This window comes from Seriola aureovittata, chromosome 17 (genome assembly GCF_021018895.1).
Source record: "Seriola aureovittata isolate HTS-2021-v1 ecotype China chromosome 17, ASM2101889v1, whole genome shotgun sequence".
Classification (NCBI taxonomy): Eukaryota; Metazoa; Chordata; class Actinopteri; order Carangiformes; family Carangidae; genus Seriola; species Seriola aureovittata.
This window is the reverse complement of record NC_079380.1, coordinates 19018596-19037533: the sequence shown is the minus strand read 5'-3', so window position 1 is coordinate 19037533 and position 18938 is coordinate 19018596. Positions and strand designations below refer to the sequence as shown.

The 18938-nt window shown below is 40.4% G+C and overlaps 1 protein-coding gene across 1 annotated transcript; it reads right to left on the bottom strand.

Annotated features, from left to right (window-relative positions):
• Positions 1–1407: 1407 nt before the first annotated feature.
• ubald2 (UBA-like domain containing 2) lies at positions 1408–18189 on the bottom strand. The gene is made up of 3 exons (XM_056401237.1): positions 17720–18189; positions 11272–11328; positions 1408–6079 (listed from the first exon to the last, which is right to left on the bottom strand). Exons 1-3 carry the CDS (start codon positions 17990–17992, stop codon positions 5729–5731), a joined length of 681 nt encoding a protein of 226 aa, XP_056257212.1. The 5' UTR covers positions 17993–18189; the 3' UTR covers positions 1408–5728.
• Between the last annotated feature and the right edge of the window lie 749 nt (positions 18190–18938).

Below are 18938 nucleotides of genomic sequence, written 5' to 3'. Positions count from 1 at the left end.
CTCAAGAGCACTTTACTGGAGCATTTCTATTTTATATCACTTTATTACTTCTACTCTACAGAGTTGGGATAAAAGTACTTTAAATATAAACAGACTCTATTATAGTGTGATTTCTTATACGTCTACTGTATAAATAGTGAATTAATATTGTTTACAACATTGAACCGTTGTACATTAATATCTTCACTTATTAGCACTGAAGATTTGTGCATGTTTATAGGCCCCATTTTCCCCAGCAGTTTAATACTTAATACTACATCGAGAAAACAAGAAGCTGGGTAACAACAATTTAAAATGTGCTGAACAAGGTTATATGATCAGATCATTGATCCTGAGTCATCAATCTGACAACAGCTGACATCAAAAGTGTGATGAGCAAGCACATGAGAGTTTTTTTTTTTTCTTTTTGTAGGATGTCAAAAGACAAACAGGATGCGAACCATTGGTTTAATCTTTAACAATGTGTTATATATGTATATCACATTTAGTAAACTATAATCTGCAATGTAACTAGAACTATATCTCTCAAATAAATGTAGTACAGTAACATTTTACTGTAGGTTTTCCCTGTTTGGTGTTTATAATCAGTACAGAATCATAACCTCTATAACTTGCACTGATTATAAACTATAATTTATAAGCAGATATCAGGTCATTTTAAGATGTTTATTAATGTAGTTTTATTGTGATTGAACTCTCACTTTTTAATTACTGGATAGTTGATAGAATAAAACATTTATTAACAGATTTGTCAGAAATTCCAACTTCACCTTTTAAGATATATTTTATATTATCACAGCAGTTTCTTTTTTACTATATTATCAGTTTCTGTTTATTCAGCAGCCTCCACTGACGAGTGTCCACAGGAGTTAAAAGTTGTTAACATGAATAAACACTTAGATCTGTTACTATTACAGTCATATGTTATAAAGACTTTAAGTTAAGTGTTAGCAAAGGTGCAACACTGAAGTTGAGTACAAGTTTAATTAAGTGGGAAAAAATTGAAATATCCAAGTATAAGTTCCTAAAAACTGTGTTACAGTACTTGAGTAAATGTACTCAGTTATTTTCCACCACTGGCAGAAATAGTACTTTTATTGCTGATACTTAAATTACATGAAGCTGATGATGCTTGTTTGTCAGCCTCTGCTCCTCACTTCACCTTTTGTCCTACAACTATGCACTTCTCATTAAAGTCGTCATGTCAGGAAGAGAGAAACTAACAGCAGCTCAGTTTGACACCACATCCTTCCTCAGTCTTCAGTCTCACTGATGCAAAGAAGAGTGAGTTCAGTTCAGGAAACCACAAGTTTCTCTTTTCTCAGAGTTCCGTTGGCTCTTACTGTAATAACCAAAACAAATGTGTTGAGACACCGTCAGCAGTGACACATGAAGCTGAAGACAGTAGCAGATCATACCTTGTTTTATTAAACATATAAATACAAATTTCAACAGAGGAAATGAACAAAGTACTTGAGAAAAATCTCTAGAAAAGAGCCATGGATTAGAACAGAGTGAATTTCTGAGGGTCCATGAGAAAAAAATACCGTCATCCAAGTGATAAGAGCAAAAAAAAAAGAAAAAGAAATCTTGAATGGGAGGTAAACTGTCTTTAAGAAATCATTGCCCAGTTTGTGAAACCTTGAGGGCAGCTGGGACATATCAGCTGTGTTTTTCTGTCTAAAACATGGTGAGAAACTCCATGACAAACAGTAATCAGCCTCCAACGCTGCATGGATTTCCATAACAGAGCTAAAGCAGTAATCCACGCTGCAGGAAGCTCAGAAAAAGACCCCCCCCCCCGTACAGCTCGTTTAATACACACAGCAGTGAATCTGCATTACAGCAGACAACACATCCTGTCACCAACAACAAATCACTCAGGAGTCAGGAGGATTTTATAAACTCCATGTTTTGCCTTGACTTGTCCACAAACCACTGAAGTTTGATTTAAAGGAAAAATCCGCCCTCAGGTCACAGAACACTGATGATCACAGGACCATAACAAAGCTAGGAAATGTTTGAACGTTTAACACAAATCACCTCTCAACATTTTTATAACCATTCTCGAAATTTTTTTTTCTTTTACCACTCCAGACCTCCATTGTTTTTAGTGTGGGATGAAATCCTGTTCATAGTTGTGTAATCCATCACAGTGAACATCATTGTTATCAGATTTCATTTGAGCTACAACGATCCATCAATGGACAGAGAACTAATCAGCTGTTTTAATAGTCACTTTTCAAACCAAACATTTGATGGTTCTAACTTTAAACTGAACATGTTTTGGTTCTGGACTGTAGCTTGCACAAAAAAAAGAAGAAAGAAAAGAAGACATTTGACGATGATGATGATGATGAGCATTTTTCACAGTTTTCTATTGTTTTACAAACCACAGAATTAATAGGCGGATTAATCAATAATGAAGATAATCCCCAACTACAGCCTGAGAGATGAGAGTTTAACTACATTAATGTTCACTGTGATTGATCACATGACTAAAGTCAGCTGATGCCAGTCCACAGCCTCCATGAACAACGGAAAAATAATCTAAAAATATAAAACCGTCCCATTTGTCTTCAGAAGTCCCAATAAAAATGTAACGTTTACATATTATTAAAGTTGCAAAAACACATGTATGGTCCTATAAAGGAGGTCAGTGACCCAGAGGAGGAGCAAGAACGTCCTTTAGTAAACATGTCTGCCTCCTTTTGAAAGAAGCTGTGCTGCTCTTTGAGAAATTTACGCAGCTCAAACATGAATATGAAAAAGTCACAAAACTAAAATGAGTCCAGAAAAGTAATATACATCAGACCTCTGGTTTTCTAACAGTGTTTCAGAGCAGATTTTTCCTTTGCGTCACAGATGATTTGATTCATTTTTGTTTCAGACATTAAAATATAATCTCATCATAGAGCAACGTCATGAAGGGAGAATAACAGCTGTGATATCGCTGCCCCAACTCCCCCTCGAGAGAAACAGTGGTCACTTGGTGGTGTACTAAAAGTGAACAGGTACAAACCCCCTGCTGGACAATAACAACAGAAAATCATAGAGAAACAGGAAAGAGTTGATTGTCTGTGTGAAGCTCAAGAACAAAACCTGTTTTTAAAAAAAAGATTTCTATCTTTGTGTCTGCGTCCCGTCTCTCCCTGATGTCGACGATGACTCCTCCTCTATCTCTCGTGATCGTGAGGTGAAGGTGACGTTTTCCTTTTTCAAAACTAAAACTTGAGACTAATCTACAGGTGATTCTTTTTTTACGTTGTGTCATAAATGGGAACAAAAAAAGGAGTCTTGTTGAGGTTATTTTGTGGATCTTAACAATCATTCAGGATTCTGTACTGAATTGATATCAGGTCTGAGGAGACACAGATGCATCCAGCTCTGGTGTGAACAGTCGTCAGTTCAGTTTCTACTTGTTTAAACCCTCTGATCCTGTCTGTGAATACATTCAGAGCACATGTGGGGCCTCTCCCATTCAGACAGACAGAGGTAGGAGTGGTTGAGCGTCTGAAAGGTTGTGTGGAAAATCACTGAGTCGGCCTCTGAACCCCCCCCCCCCCCCCACACACACACACACACACACACACACACACACACACGGTGGAGGCACCGGCAGCTCGTTGCCCATCTACGTTAAAATATTTTCAAATCAGATTAATGTGTGTGTGTGAGTTCATCTGTGTGTCATCGTCAGCGTTACTGAAATCTTCTAGCTGAGGTTTTATTTACAACTGCCTCTCATTATCAAACTGAAGAGGAAATCAATTAGCAAGGTTTCTGGCTGGAGCCTCCACACCAGCACTCAGGAGAATTAAAAACGAGCGTCCTGCTGAATCTGCAGCTAAAAAAAAAAAAAAAAAAAAAAAAAAAATCTGCTCTTACAGTCTCTCTCTGAAATGATCCGAAACAAGAACATCAGAAACGTGGCAGCTCTCCGTTTCCAGATAATCTGATTATTGCAAACTGTGCCCTTCTACCAAAGTCATCGATCACTACTTTACATTACAACTCTTCTCATTCACCATGTTTTTCTTCGACTCAAACTAACCACATTTCATGTCTCATGTGTCCACGTGACATCTGAATCACAGAGAGCAGCTTTACCCAGAGGCTCATTTAAAGGTCCCATATAGTATAAAGTGAGATTTCCATGTGTTCTTTGATTATAAAGCAGGTCTTGGTTCTATATTAATACTTTGAAAGTATCAAAGTGCTCAGTCCACAGAGAAATGCACACATCCTATATTCAGAAACTGAGATTTAAAGTCAGCTGCCAAAAAGGACACATCTTTTTTGCACAATACAACAAAAGTATTATGTGTGAAAATTTAAGATACTGAAATATAATGTGGATTGTGTATTTAAAATGTTAGTTAACAATAAATGATCATGTTTCTTTGGAGTAAAGAAAATGAAAAATGGTTTGAAAAGATCTCGTCAAATCCAAGATCAAAGATGTCATGTTTTCCTTTATACTGTAAACCCCTTAAATATTCTGAATGTTATGAAAATCTGATTGGTTGTTCAATTTTGAGGTTTTAAGCCTGAAAAAGATAATTAAATAATTAAAAAGATGTATTATTAAAACAGTATTGCACTACAGTTTCTCCTGTTTAATACTGAATGTTTGTAAATGATTTATGAATTTAATTGAAGACTTGAAGGTCTGACAATCTGATTATTGATTGATTTCTTTATTTTTGGATTTTGTTTATATTATTTAAAAATGTATAAGCAGTGTTCTGCATCGTTAATTTACAGTATCATGTAAACACCTTATAAAATGATGTTATAGTCATTATAAGATCAAAATAGACCTACGTAACTGATGAAGTTTGTTTTTAAATTTGGTTTCACGCCATACAAATTGAGTTTAGTTTCCAGCGTCTTTGTTTGGATATGTGACAAAACTGTTTTGTGTCGTGCAGCCGACAGAATATTTTTTTCATCCCTGTGGTTAGAGAATATCTTCAGAACAGCAAGTGTTTTTAAATGAGCTCCTGGGTTTTTTAGAGAATATATATTTTAGAGAATTAGATTCTTGACTCTGTGACTCAAAGGTAAAGTTCACACATGAGAGGCTCATACCGGAGCTGTCAGCCTCTTTCAACATGAACAGTTAAGTTTAAGTTTCACTGTAAGAAGCATCTTATGGCGGTAAATGAAGCCGTGTGGCTGCAGTGTGAATACACACCCGTGATCTACAGAGGCCAGTTCCTCCACATCCTCCTGTGAACCTGTTTGTTTATCTGCTGGTTATTGCCGACGTCCTGCCTGATTATTTGTGAACCCTATGAAAGAAGAGTTTCTACAAAATAAGAATCACAAAGCACTTCAGCAGATCACATGGCTCCTATCCTCGGTAAGTGCTCTGATGGGTCCTGGGCTTGGTTGCATCGATGATAAAGAAAAAAAGATTTTGGGTTCAGAGTGTCCGGCTTGAAGTTTATCAGTGTTGTCAGTGACCTCCAGGTTCTTCCTCGGCTTGGATGATGACGTGATGAAGACGGAGAGGAAAAGCTGCTCGTCTTCAGTTTAGAAAAACAAGAGAAGAAAACAGCAGTGTCTTTGTCTTTTTCCATAAGGGCTCTTCCTCTCATTCCACACATAACCACCCCCCACCCCCCTCCCACCCTCCTGCTCCCAAAACAGATTCATTTGGCTACATGTGAACCAGCCGCCCAGGCCTCCCTCCCTGCCCCTCGCAGCCCAGTGCACAGTCTCATCTCTGGCCGTGGAGCGCCGATACAACGGGGGGCTGCTGGGAGCCGCTGGGCTGAGAGACGGGGGGCCACATGGGAGTCTGTTGCATGTGGTAGTGGTGATGGTGCATGTGGTGGCCGGTGGGCGACGACGGGGGCAGCCAGGCCGGCTGGTGGCTCGGCGGCGAAGAAGCCCAGAAGGAGCTGAAACCTGACGTGGAGGAAGGGACAGGGGGCGAACAGGCCATGGACACCTGGGAGGGTCCGTTGCCAGCGCCGGAGCCGCACTCGGTCGCCCGCAGTTTGGAGAACATGGTGATGGCGTCAGGGAAGTTCGGTGGCGTGGCGGGAGTGTTTCTGGGAGTACACATCTGTGAGGAGAAAGCAAGAGGAGGGAAACCATCAGTTCGTCGTTGTCGTGATGATAAGGTAGCAACCATACATACATTTATGTTCTGACCACAAGTTTAAATTGATTCAAGTTGTTTTTGTGACAGCTCTACAAACTACAATACCCATGAGCCTCAGCCACTGTTGCTGAGAAGAAGCCAGTCAGAGAAATACAAAAACACAAAAGTAAAGTGACTGAAGCTGCTCCGTAACTTAAAATGCATCTTGATGTTTCTCACAGAAATGCACATTGGGAGTTGTAGTTGACTTCTCTCCACAGGCTTTTGACTTTCTTAAAATCATATGTTTTCTGCTGCTGATTGAACCAGGAGAGTTTAATGTTGATGTTATTATAGAGGAGCTCCACCTGTGAGCCACTAACACTAACACTGTGTGGGGAAAATGAATCAGACTTTTACTTTGGTTACCAGGGCGCCTGATAAAGACAATAAGCTGTGAACTTTCTGGTTGAGAAATCCTGTGAAGTACCAGGTTTAAATTTCAACACATGCTGAGGATCAGTCCAGACACATCCACTTTACCTAAGTTTGTTTTGTCAAAAGGAAACATGGTTCCAAACATGTGTATAGTCCCTGAAGTCAGGTATCATACAGACACAGACCAAAGCCCTTTATTTATTTATTGTTTGTTTGTTAAAGCAGTAAAAACGCATCCTGAGCTGTGGTGCTGCAGATACACAGGTTTACAGTGTTTCCCACCTCAGGGGAGGGATTTACTGTAACTGTACACTACTATAAAAACAGCTGCAGACACGTATCAGTGCACTGATCTTACAGAGTACATGTACAGTATGTACAGTACCCTGGAGACTTCTACTCCCTTTAGTCTTAAAGGCATTGCCTCCTGGGGAGAGGTGCTGCCTGACAAACTCAGGGAACAGATGAATCACAGTTCCACAGCTCACAACTACAACTATGAAGGAACAAGTAAAAATTGTCTGACTTGAAGCTGGAAAGACAATGAGATGAACATAATCTGAGATAATGATGTTAGTAGCTCAAAGTGCTTTACTTTCTTACTACCAAGACACCACTACACCAGTGGATTCAGCCTTTAGAACAAGCAGCTTGTGTATGTTTTTAATAGGAAACAGTAAAGTCACATTTCTAGTTCAGCTTCAGTTTCTGACTGTGGTCATGTGACCTGCTGCTAAAGGCCAAAAGTCCTCAGGGAGAAAATCAAATTAAGTGTCATCTGAAAAGTGGTGTGATGCTGGTAGCCAAAGCAAAGGGAAACACACAGACACACACACACACACACACACACACACACACAGAGATCAGGTAACAGACAGAAATAGAAGAGGAGACCTCTCAGCTGTGCAGCAGAAGGCCAGAGAGAAGGGGGCTTGGTGTATTTAGAGCAGCAGGCTGCAAAGAAATGTCACTTCCAGGCACACACACACACACACACACACACACACACACACACACACACACACACACACACACACACACACACACACACACACACACACACACACACACACACACACACAAAGATGTTTCTCAACAGACCAAAACAACTCTAATTCAAGCACACATCTAAACTGTTGTGACAACATCACAGCTCTGTTTGCACAGACACTGGTGTTGTATTCAAGTTTTAGTGCAATTTCCCTCAATCCTGTCTCAATAAATTGTTTGTAATATATATTCATATTTAGTCCTATTTGGTTTACATGTTTTATTTAAATATATTTAAGTTACTTATCTTCATCATCAAAAATCATTTATTTAGGAGTATATAAAACAGAAAAGTAGAAGAAAATGAGGGAACTGAAGGCGGCCATATTTGTTTAAAAAACAAAGGATTCTTGAAAAAAATCTAATCAATGTGGTAACTGGTAAACACACGCACACACTGCTCTGACACATCAACACAAACATCTGACTCATTGTGCTGAGGATAAAACATAAACATGTGTCTCTGGGTCTGTTCCTGCTCGGGCTCCGCAGGGAGTGTTGGTGTTCAGGTTGGATCTGTATGTACATTATGAACAATAACACCTCTCATGGCTGTGACGCCACAGGGGAGGAATGATGAGTAACACACACACACACACACACACACACACACACACACACACACACACACACACACACACACACACACACACACACACACACACACACACACACACACACACACACACACACACACACACTACAGTATACAGTGTTATTCTCTTCAACACACATGACCCTCATTAATTAATAGCCAACATGCCACAGAACCGGTTCTCTGTCAGACTGATGACCTTGAGTGGAAAGATGAGGGGCCGGTTGCACAAAACAAGTTTTCTACTAAAGGTTTCATTTCTCCTTAGCTGAGGGAGTTACTTTTTGGGTGTTGCACAGAATCTCTTAAAAGGTTTCTTAGTTAAGGAAATAAGGTAATTTGCAGCATTTAAAAAGATTTTACAGCGGTAAAATTCTACTGTTTCCATGGAGACCGTTTGCTGGAATTAGTTTATACCTGTTACCAAGGAAGCCTGCAACATTAAAGCAGTGCTTTCACTTAACTTTACTTTAACTTTGAAAACCTTAAGGAAAACACTTCAAGATTTTTTTATTTTAAGGAAAATCTTAACTTAATGTGTTTTGTGCAACTGGCCCCCGGTTCATATTGAAAACTTCTCGGTTTTCTGAAACTTTGACTCATGAGTCACAACGTTCAACATGAACAGTCAAACCGAAGCTTTGAATGAAGAAGCTAAAGGTTTGATAAACCGACTCCTCACAGATGTAAAATCAGGTCCACAGTCACATCCACCCACAAGCCCTCCCTCAAGCTCTGAATCAGCCAATAGCAGGCCTCAAAAGGTGATGCATCACAGCTGCGTCACATCGGTCGTCACAGCTTCGTGCACACTGTGTTGTGATTAAGACCAACATCAGACTAACATGTGACAGAGAGAAGCATCAGATTATCACATTGTGACGATGGAAGCAGCAAATATTTGATATTTCTGCTTGAGATGGTTCTTTACCAAAAACAGTGGCAGATTCATGTTCTGTCGACCTGCTAATGGATTAATGGACTAATTGTTTAAGCTCCAATCCGGAGCAGGAATGATTCAATCAAACCCTCCAGGCTGAGTGGTTTTATTTGTCTAAGTGTTAATATTTCATTCTTCATGTTACATGTTTAGTAACTCATGAACAGATCAGCTTTAAACCAGACTTCACAGTACCTCAAATTAATCCTGGTTCAGTTTGAGTTCATTCAAGACAGACTTTTCACAATAAGAGCAGTTTTTCTGGGCTTCTTGTCTGTGGCTATGAAAGCAGCAGTGACAGACCTGTTGTCAGCACAGAGAGTTAATCTTTGATGAGGGGCTCATTATTGCTTCAACACTGGGCTCTTTCTCCTCAAAGCTGACCCAACATGGCTCCGTGTTGGCCGCCTCAGGGCCAGAGGAAAAGGTCTATGCTGGAAATGGAAACAGCTGCCACTTGCTTCACTCTGTCTCTGCAGCCTTGTACAACCCTGTACGCCTCAGAGCCTCAGGCGAGATGATGTCATTGCACTGCACCCAAAATAATAACAAACCCAGGCCGCCGCCTCTCACACACTTCCTCACTCCCTCGAGCTACAACACACTCCTCCCAGAGCAACAGAGAGGCACGTACACCAAAACAAGAGCGGGGGGGGGGCTTCAGACTGAAAGCAAAACACGGCTGCTGCAGATGTTGGCGTGTTGTTCCTGCACGATCGGGATCAGACAAATCCCAGGACGCTGTGCGGAGATTATTGAGACACATGACGTGACGGTGAAGAAACTGTCATGTGCGATTACATAAGAACCACTGGGCCGAGGGCACAGACATGTCTCTGTACACACTGACGCACGTCTGCACGGCCTCACAATAATTATTTCATTTATTTAAACTGAGCTTTGTCAAGTGAGACCAATTGATGACACGCTAATTACTATGTTACAGGGCTGCAGTTATTTTGACTGCACACACACCCTTCCTTATGACAGAGGGACTTTCTTAATCTAACTGTAATCACATCCAGACACGCCCTGCGATGTGGCTTCAATCCAAATGAAGGGAGAAGTGTGAACACAGTTTCCTGTCCCAAAAGCTCAATGAGCAAAGATCAGACTTAAGTTTACCTTCAGAAGATGAAAAGTTTCAGATGTCAGTGTTTGTCTGAAGGAGCCTGATAATCAGATTAAAGGGTGTAAAGTATCTTACTTTTGTTGTGTGTTTCACCGAGTTAAATCCAACTCTTCTGTGAAAACCCAACAATGAGCTCACAGGAGCTGATGAATGAGGGTTTATCTGCAAACAGATAAAACATCTCATGTTCTGTTCCTACTGACATGTCACTAACTACACACTGTTACATGTTCCTGCATGATGTTATATCACATGGAACACGTTTACACAAATGTCACAGACAAAATGTTTCAGAGGTTTTACAGACTTTTCTGCACCACACCAATTTAAACATATCCTAGTATGGTAAGGACTAATAAGGACTAATTTAACGATTATTGTTTATTCTTAATTTTAAATATCACGACTAATGAGCTGCTGGACACCTGAATTTCCCCTAGAGGATAAATAAAGTGTCTATCTATCTATATATCTATCTAGTTACGTTACAATCCGTTCACATATTGGCAACAAAAGCACAATTTAATGTAGATGTAAACTGCTTCACATTCTTACAGGACCTTTAACAAGTTAAGTTTTCTTTTGACATAAGTGCTCAGAATTTCCAGATATCTCGGTTTGACTACCTGGAGACGGACGTGGGTGGTTTTTTATGATGGTAACGGCCACATCTAGAGCAGCTTGTCTTTTACAACCAATCAGGACCACAAAGTCCTACTTTGTATTCTTAAATACTATATTCCAACATATTCTTTGGATTTTTAATAATCAGTTAAGCACCAGCATGAGCAAAAAACCTAAACACTACCCATCCCTGTTCATCCCTAAAAGCTGGACTCTGACTGCTGGGAGTCCGGCTGGTGCGTGAAGCCCAGCTGGTTGTCTGAGACTCTCCAGTTCAGTCCAGCAGGTCAGTGGGTGCATCCATCCCACCGTCCAGAACGAGAGGATCAGCCTCCACTCAGCCACACATGCCTCAGTCTCATTTCTGTCTGTTGAGGGAAACCAAATGCACTTACCATCTGGTGGTGGTGACTGGGGATGTTCGCCTCCTGGAAAAAGGAGCTTAAGGCCGTCTGCAGAGAGAAAGAGAGAGAGAGAGGGAGAGAGAGGAGATTGTGTTATGAGCCTTTTAACTTCGATTTATTGGAATTAAAACCCGACAACATACAGGAGTGAGGAAGTCAAACTTTTGCCTTATTTTCCTGCGACCACACAGAGGAGGACCCCCCCCCCCCTACACACAGCACATCCTACGGGTCAGTTAACACAACTGGTCACGTGAGCTCAGGGTTAAAACTATTATCTCCATGCTGGGATATAAAACAGGGTTTGTCAACCTCAGACAGGCTTTTTCAGCTCAGCTACAGGCTGAATAACTGACTGATGTTTAACTGAATTTTACACCAAGAAAAGTGTCTGTCTATAAACAGCAAATACAAACACTCATTTTGCTATAATGATAAAACTGAAAAAAGCTCTAATTCTCATGTACAACAAATTAGAGCTAAAACAATGAGTCGGTTCATCTTGGACTACAGTTTAGGATTATTTTCTATATATATTATTATTATTATTATTAATCATTTGTGAGACCACTGAATCACACTGTGGTTAGATTCTCAGAAATGTTTTCTCCTTTTCAGAGGAAGCAGCAGAAGCAGCAGCTCCTGCTGTGTTTAGGCTGCGCTGTTATCGGTCTGTTGTTTCTCACAGGTCATCAAGTGTGTTTTTGTTCACGCTGCCGTTGGCTGTGTTCACAACAAAGAGGAACAATACAAGGAGCCAACTCATTTCCTTGTTTGCACAGCGAGGCAGTCATGAGACCTGCTGTTTACATTTTTATAGCGTTTCTGATTTTCTGCCTCCTCCACCTCCAGCTGGAGACTTTGTGTTGTAGAGCTGCGGCTAACGATTGTTTTCATTATTAATGAATATGCTTATTGTTTTTGCAATTAATCAGTCTTTCCTCTAGTCTATTAAATGTCATAGAATAGTAAAAGAAGTACGCCATAAGTTCTCATTTCATCAGACAAAAGCCCAGAAACAAATGATTATGAAAATGAATGACTTTTGTGATCACAGTATCTCAAATTAACCCTGGATCAGTTTGAGTTTGGGCTCAAGCAAGCCAGACTTGATCACAATAAAAGCAGTTTTTCTAGGCTTCCTGTCAGTGGCTAAGAAAGAAGCAGTGACAGACTTGTTATCAGCACAGAGAGTTAATCTTTGATGAGGGGCTCATTACTGCTTCAACACTGGATTCTTTAAACATAACAGCTGTAACTGACAATTATTTTTTCTAAAGGATTATTTTTTTGATTAATCGTTTGATCCATCAAATGTCAAAAAAAGTGAAAAATTAACATAAGACAACAGTTTAAAATCCAAAGATATTATGTCATGCAACAGAAAAGCAGCAGATCCTCATGCTGATGGAGCTGGACCTCAAGAATGTTCGACAGTTTTTCATATTTCTGAACAAATTTGATTTGATTATTTTTCAGCTTTACATATAAACACCTGCATATTATACAAGGTTTTTCTTCAGTCATTAGTGTTTCTTTTCTTTTATTACCTCGTCCCTCTGCTGAGTTACTGTACACACAAGTTGCTGTTCACTTAAGTTTTAATAAAGTTTACTGGGGTGGGTGGATGGGTGTGTGTGTGTGTGTGTGTGTGTGTGTGTGTGTGTGTGTGTGTGAGAGAGAACTCCAACCACAACATGTTTTTACAGGACAGAAAGTATCAGACTTTACTGCTCAGCGAAGCCATTTCCCTTCACCAGAGGCCTCTGTCTTGCCAACGCTTCAATGAATGCAGTGGTTTCCCTCCCCCTCTCTCCCTCCCCCTCTCTCCCTCTCCCTCCCCCTCCTCCCTCCTCCACACAGTCTGGTTGTTTGACAACAGCAGCGGCAGTGCAGGAATGTCTGCCGTACAACGTGACACACATATCAAAGCGTGAAAGTCTTTTGCTGCTATTGTGCAAGGAGCCACTGAGTGCACGCTGTTCTTTGTCTCCTCTCAGTTTATTCTGCAGAACCAGGTTTGGGGAGCGTCACTCACTGATGTCAGGTAGTCAAAAAGTCGGATTCCAGAAGAAGATCGAATTAAGATTTGGGAATCAATCCTATAGGGAAAAATTCAATATATAATATAGGATATATCCTTTAATCCTAGGGGATAAAATCTAAAATGTCACGTGACTGGGTTGGAGTTTCCCCATTGGCCATTCAAAATGATTTGGCCAAAACAGTTTCTATTAGGGAGGGTTCACAGTCTGCAGTCTTCCAGTTTCTGAATTTGTTGATTTCAGCTCATGTGATGAAGCATCTTTGCTGTTATTTTGAAAGAGGACTAAACGGATACAAGACTTCTGGCCTGTTGTATTATTGTGGGCCTGAAGTTCAATGTCACAATATAAGAGATTACTGTCGCAACACCTTTTCACAGCATCTGGTCACAACAGCTTGTTCTCTTCATACAGGAAACACTAAACATTTCCTGAATGAATTCACTTATATAAATATATATATATATATATATATATATATATATATATATACACACACTAGTAGTTGATATAAGCACCTGTTCACCTGTTCACCTGTGTGCTGGGGGTGGAGAGGGGGTGAATGGGTCACTGTATTTTGGTTAGACGCCATTTTCTTTTGATCGCTGTGGTTATTTTGATCATAATTTTGTGCACAATATAATGAGCTGTTGTTAATAAAGGTTGTTTTTTCTTTCACATATTTTGGACTGGCAGCAGATCTTTTTGGTAGCGTGTCAGAAAAATCAAACCAGGCCCGACCTCCGCCTCTCAGCGACTTTTAGTTTGTTTCCTGAATTTGCTACACAGCCTTAATCTTAATCCTACCATTACACCCTCGCTTATGATGACAAATTTGAGGAAGCTGGAAGAATCAAATTCCAACCAGAGTCATGTTCACCAGCTGAAACCAACTGAACGCTCCTGTAACAGGTGCAGGACTATCTTAAATCCTGGACGTCTGTGTTTTCTTACAGATCTTGAAGCGGCAGCGTCGACATGGTCGTGGCTCTGCACTGATGACCGAGGACAGAAGACGCCATCGGTCTCAGCTCATAGTCTGAATCAGAGCACAAGGAGAATCAGCCCCCCTCTCACACTGACGGCGAGGAGACAAACACAACACCACCGACTCAGATACATACAGATTACGGCTGAAACCATTGGTCACTTAACAGGTTAGTAACTCAACATTTATCAAGCAAAAACACACAAACATTTTCTGGTTCCAGGCTCTCAAATGTGAAGATTTACTTCATGTCTTTGATTTATATCATCACAAACTGAATATATTTGAGTTTGGTCTGAGTAGATGAGTACAATTTATAAAAAACATGACAGTAAAACTATTTCTTCAGGTGATAAATGTGAAAGTGAAAGGATGAAGTGGCAGCACATTGATCACATCAGTTTCCATGTGTGAGGAGTTTTTTTTCTTTTTTTAAATTTTTTTATCAGTATCGTTTCCTCCTTCGTTTCCAAGAAAGCCTCTTATTTTGGTGGATTCTTCCGGTTTCTTTTGGAATAAAACTGGGGATCTTCTGTTTGGAAACAGGCAATAGATTTGTTTTCGGATGTACACTACTGGTGTTAGTATAGTATAGTTAGTATAGTACTCTTACACAGGAGAGATCAGAGGTCGGGGGTTGCATAGATGGGCCCCGGAGGAGCTAGTAGGAAGTGGGTGTCTTGTATGAAGGCACTTCAGCAGGATGTGCTTGAGCCCTTGCTGTCTTAAAGGGGCTGAAACTAATGATTATTGTCATCTTAATTAATCAGGTGAATAGACATTGATAATAACTTTATCAATAAAATGTCAGAAAACAGTGAAGAATATCTGCTCTAATTTGGTCTTCTAAAATCAAAGAGAATCAGTTAACACAAAGAAAATCAGTAAATCTTCAAATGTAAGAAGTTGAATCAGTGAATCTGGCATCAAACTGTTTTTTTTTTTTTCACCAAACAGACCAAAACCCAAAGATATGACGACACAAACAGAAAAAGCAGTGAAATCCTGAACTCATTTGAGTTGACAACTCGACCAATCAACCAATGACTTAATGGAGTTACAATATAAACTGTGGTTTGTTTGCTCCATTTTTGAGATTATTTCTGCCTGTGGAGCAGCTCTGTCATAATGTCACAAAAACTCCAGTTGAGTTTATTCATCCACCCCAAAATAACAAATCACAAATTTGCCTTAAGGGACTTTACCGTCTGTACAACACATAGATGAGTGTATGTAAATGACGTGCTCTAGTTTCATCGGCCTGTGCTTCCTCCTCATTGTTGTATCTGAGGGTTCAGCAGCGTCCAAGTAACATCAAGGTGAGTGAGTCACTGCAGTGACACAACAATGGTCTCTAAACACAGGAATCAGTTACCAGACATATTCTCAGTTTACACTCCCGTTTCAGTTTCCTGTGACAAAGAAAAGAAGCAAATTCTCACGTTTGCTTGAACCAAAGAGCATCTGAAAAATGACTGAAAATGACTGATTATTGAAAGAACTGCAGATTAAATCTCTGTAAACTGACTAATTTATTAATCGACCATAATCAGGCCATAACCAAAACCAAAATAAACGATCTCCCTGACTCTTTAAAGTCATGAGCCGTTCCTTTGTGACTTAGGAAAAACTTCCACCACTTAGCTCCTGAGACAGTCTCTAAACGTAACTTAACCACCCCGACAGACCAGCTGAGCCGAGCCGCCTCCTCCCTCCCCTCTGGTGAACCACCTGGCCCCCAGGCTGCAGCCCGGCACTGACCACACGGCCGCAACAGATTGGTCATTAAAGCGGATGGAGGTGTGGTCTGAGGATAACCATCTGGAAGCTCAGGCTTGGTGTCAGAGGTCCTTCAGGTGTCTGTCAGCTGCTCAACAGGCCTGATGAACATCACAGACTGTAGCGGCCAGTGGCCTGGACGGGCTGTGCTCGAACTGTCCAAACACTCGCCAGGCAGCCATTTTTAGGGCTGGAACTAATGATAATCTTTTTATTACTGATATTCAATTAAAGGAGTAATAGTTTAGTGTATAAAGTGTCAAAAGATAGAGAAACCACAACATTGCAGTTCTTTATGTTCTTCTTGTTTATGTTTGACAAAAAAAAAAAAAAGTTTATAATGTCATATGTCTAATTTGAGAGGCTGGAATCAGAGAATGTTTGGTGTGTTTCACTATTTTAACGAAAACAATAACAGAAAAAACCTTTTTATCAATTATTTTCTGTTGATTAACTGATCTAATGGATTCAGCTCTAGATTAATCTGACAGATATTGACTTGATTTTTAGTTTTAGCCTAAAAAATGATAAATAAATAATAAAATATGTCCAGAGCTGTGACTAACAACTGTTTTCATCATTGAATAATCTGCTGATTATCTTCTCGATTGATCGATTAGTTGTTTGGTCTATATAATGTAAGAAAACAGTGGGAAAAGGCCAGTTTCAGACTCCATGAGAACGTCTTCAGATGTCTTAAGCCATCAGATCAACAGTCAGAAACAGATACTCAGTTTACATTTACACAAACCAGACAACAGCAGCAGATCCTCACATCTGAGAAGATGGAACCAGAGAATCATCATTACAGTTTTAAATAACTGTTAAATGCACAGGGAGGCTGTGTATGAGAACAGCTGGAAGGATAATGCATCTTAATCACTCTATATATAACAGCAGACTAGGATCAATGTCAGACCACTTAGCTCTCAGTCCGGTGAGTCAGACCTCTTTGTCTCCTCTTGTAAAAACAAAACTAATGTCTGAGTCCCACAGTTAACCAACATATTATTAATCTGTAGAAGAAACCTAACCAAAGAAGTGACATAAAAAGTCTCCAGTCAAGCAGGAAATGATTGTTTTAGAGCAGCACAGCAGGGCGGGTTTGATTTAACTTGCTGTGTTGTTGGAGGAAACGAGCCAAACCTGTAGTATTACAACATTTGAGCGATGGATGCGGGTTTTATGAGGACATGTTATCAGACGGGCCTGGACTGACAAGATGGCATCAGTGATTAGGTCGAAGATAAAGCCGTTTGTTTTCGATGACAGCCATTAAACTGTAAAATAAATACCCAGCTACAGCCACCGTCGTGTTCTAGGAAGGCCGGGTCACCCTGCAGCCAGTTAGGCGGACAACAATTAGCTCAGCAATGACACAGTGGATTCCTGTCGAGAATGTAAACAAAAACGGCCGCTGAGCTCAGTGGCACCACGTCCTCAGTGCTAAGCTAACGTTAGCCGCAGGAGCGCATGGTCTTGGGGAAGCACACCAAATATTCAATAATCAACACAGTGTCTCTATTTAAATCTGTCGGTCCATAAACAGTTTGGAGACCGGATAATAGGACAAGCAGGAGAGGACATTGACTGCAGCTGGAATAACCCCCCCAACGTCCGGACTCACCTCGAACTGCCAGTGGGCCGCCTGGAGGAGCTGCTTCGCCTGATCGGCAGCGCAGCCGGCCGTCAAAACAAACTGATTGATCATCACTTGGTGCCTGAGTTCGTCCATATTCACCGACATGGCCTCTTCACGCGCTTTAATGTCGAAAACAAAAGAAAAAAAATGAAATCTAGACTCTGATCGACTCCTGTGAACCTTCAGACCCAGCCTGTCTCCGTCCGGCTCCCACCGCTGAGTCTCTGCAGCCTCCAGCAGCAACAACAATATTCTCATGTCATCACTAACAACAAAGAGGACGGCGACGCTGATTGGACGACTCGGGAGCGAGAAAGTACGAGCGAAGCGTTGATTGGCTGTCGTGGTGAAGCGTTTAAATTCACCGGTGCGCTTGTTTTACTCTCATGGACAGTGCCAGTGAGTGGAGCGCGATAGACTTTCAGTCAGTGATGACCACTCCGCCCTGTGCGGTTTTCCGATGTAGTTGTACACGCGCTTTATTCATGTCCGTTACACTGGCGTCATGTGTTTTCATAGAGCTGATTGGCCGCTTCCTTTGGCAGGTAAGTAAACCACACACATGTAAACAAAGTAAACATTGATATTTAATAGATCCAGTTGTGGAAGAAATACTTTTATCGTTTACTTAAGCACAGGGAGCAAAACCAAACAAGTAAAAGTCCTGCATTCACTAAAGTGTTACCATCAAAATAAAAGTGAAGTAAATGAAAAATGAAAGTAAAAGTAAAAATAATAGTAATAAAAAAAGTACTCATTATGCAGAATGGCATAATTTATATATATATATATATAATTTATAGCAATGTATATTATGTTACTTGATTATAGATATTGATGTTTAATGTTGCAGCTGGTATTTTATATACTACTTGATCTTTATTCTTATTTGTTGATTTTATTTTGTATCATTAATCTACCTCAGATAACCAGTAACTACATGTACTGACAATAAATCACTGTATGCACACACAGAAAAATGAAAAATCCAGATTTTTTTTCTACTGGTTCATGGTTCTCATTAGTTCTGTATGTATGGACATCCTCACTGAGGACTGACTGGACCTGACTATGCTCCTTATAGAACGACGCTAATCTTCTTATCATCTGAGTGCAGCTCCTGGCCTGCAGCCTGTCCAGCTTCTCTTTATCTCTGAATAATTCAGCTGTGCTGCAGGTGAAAACACGTGTGACAGAGGAAGCC

What these genes read in the sequence shown, in the direction of transcription:
- ubald2 (XM_056401237.1), bottom strand. Translation starts at nt 17,992, where the DNA reads ATGAGAATATTGTTGTTGCTGCTGGAGGCTGCAGAGACTCAGCGGTGG. An exon ending in CGGCCCACTGGCAGTTCGAG is followed by an intron (nt 11,329 to 17,719) that starts GTGAGTCCGGAC and finishes TTCTCTCTGCAG; the next exon opens with ACGGCCTTAAGCTCCTTTTT. An exon ending in CCAGTCACCACCACCAGATG is followed by an intron (nt 6,080 to 11,271) that starts GTAAGTGCATTT and finishes TTCTCCTCACAG; the next exon opens with ATGTGTACTCCCAGAAACAC.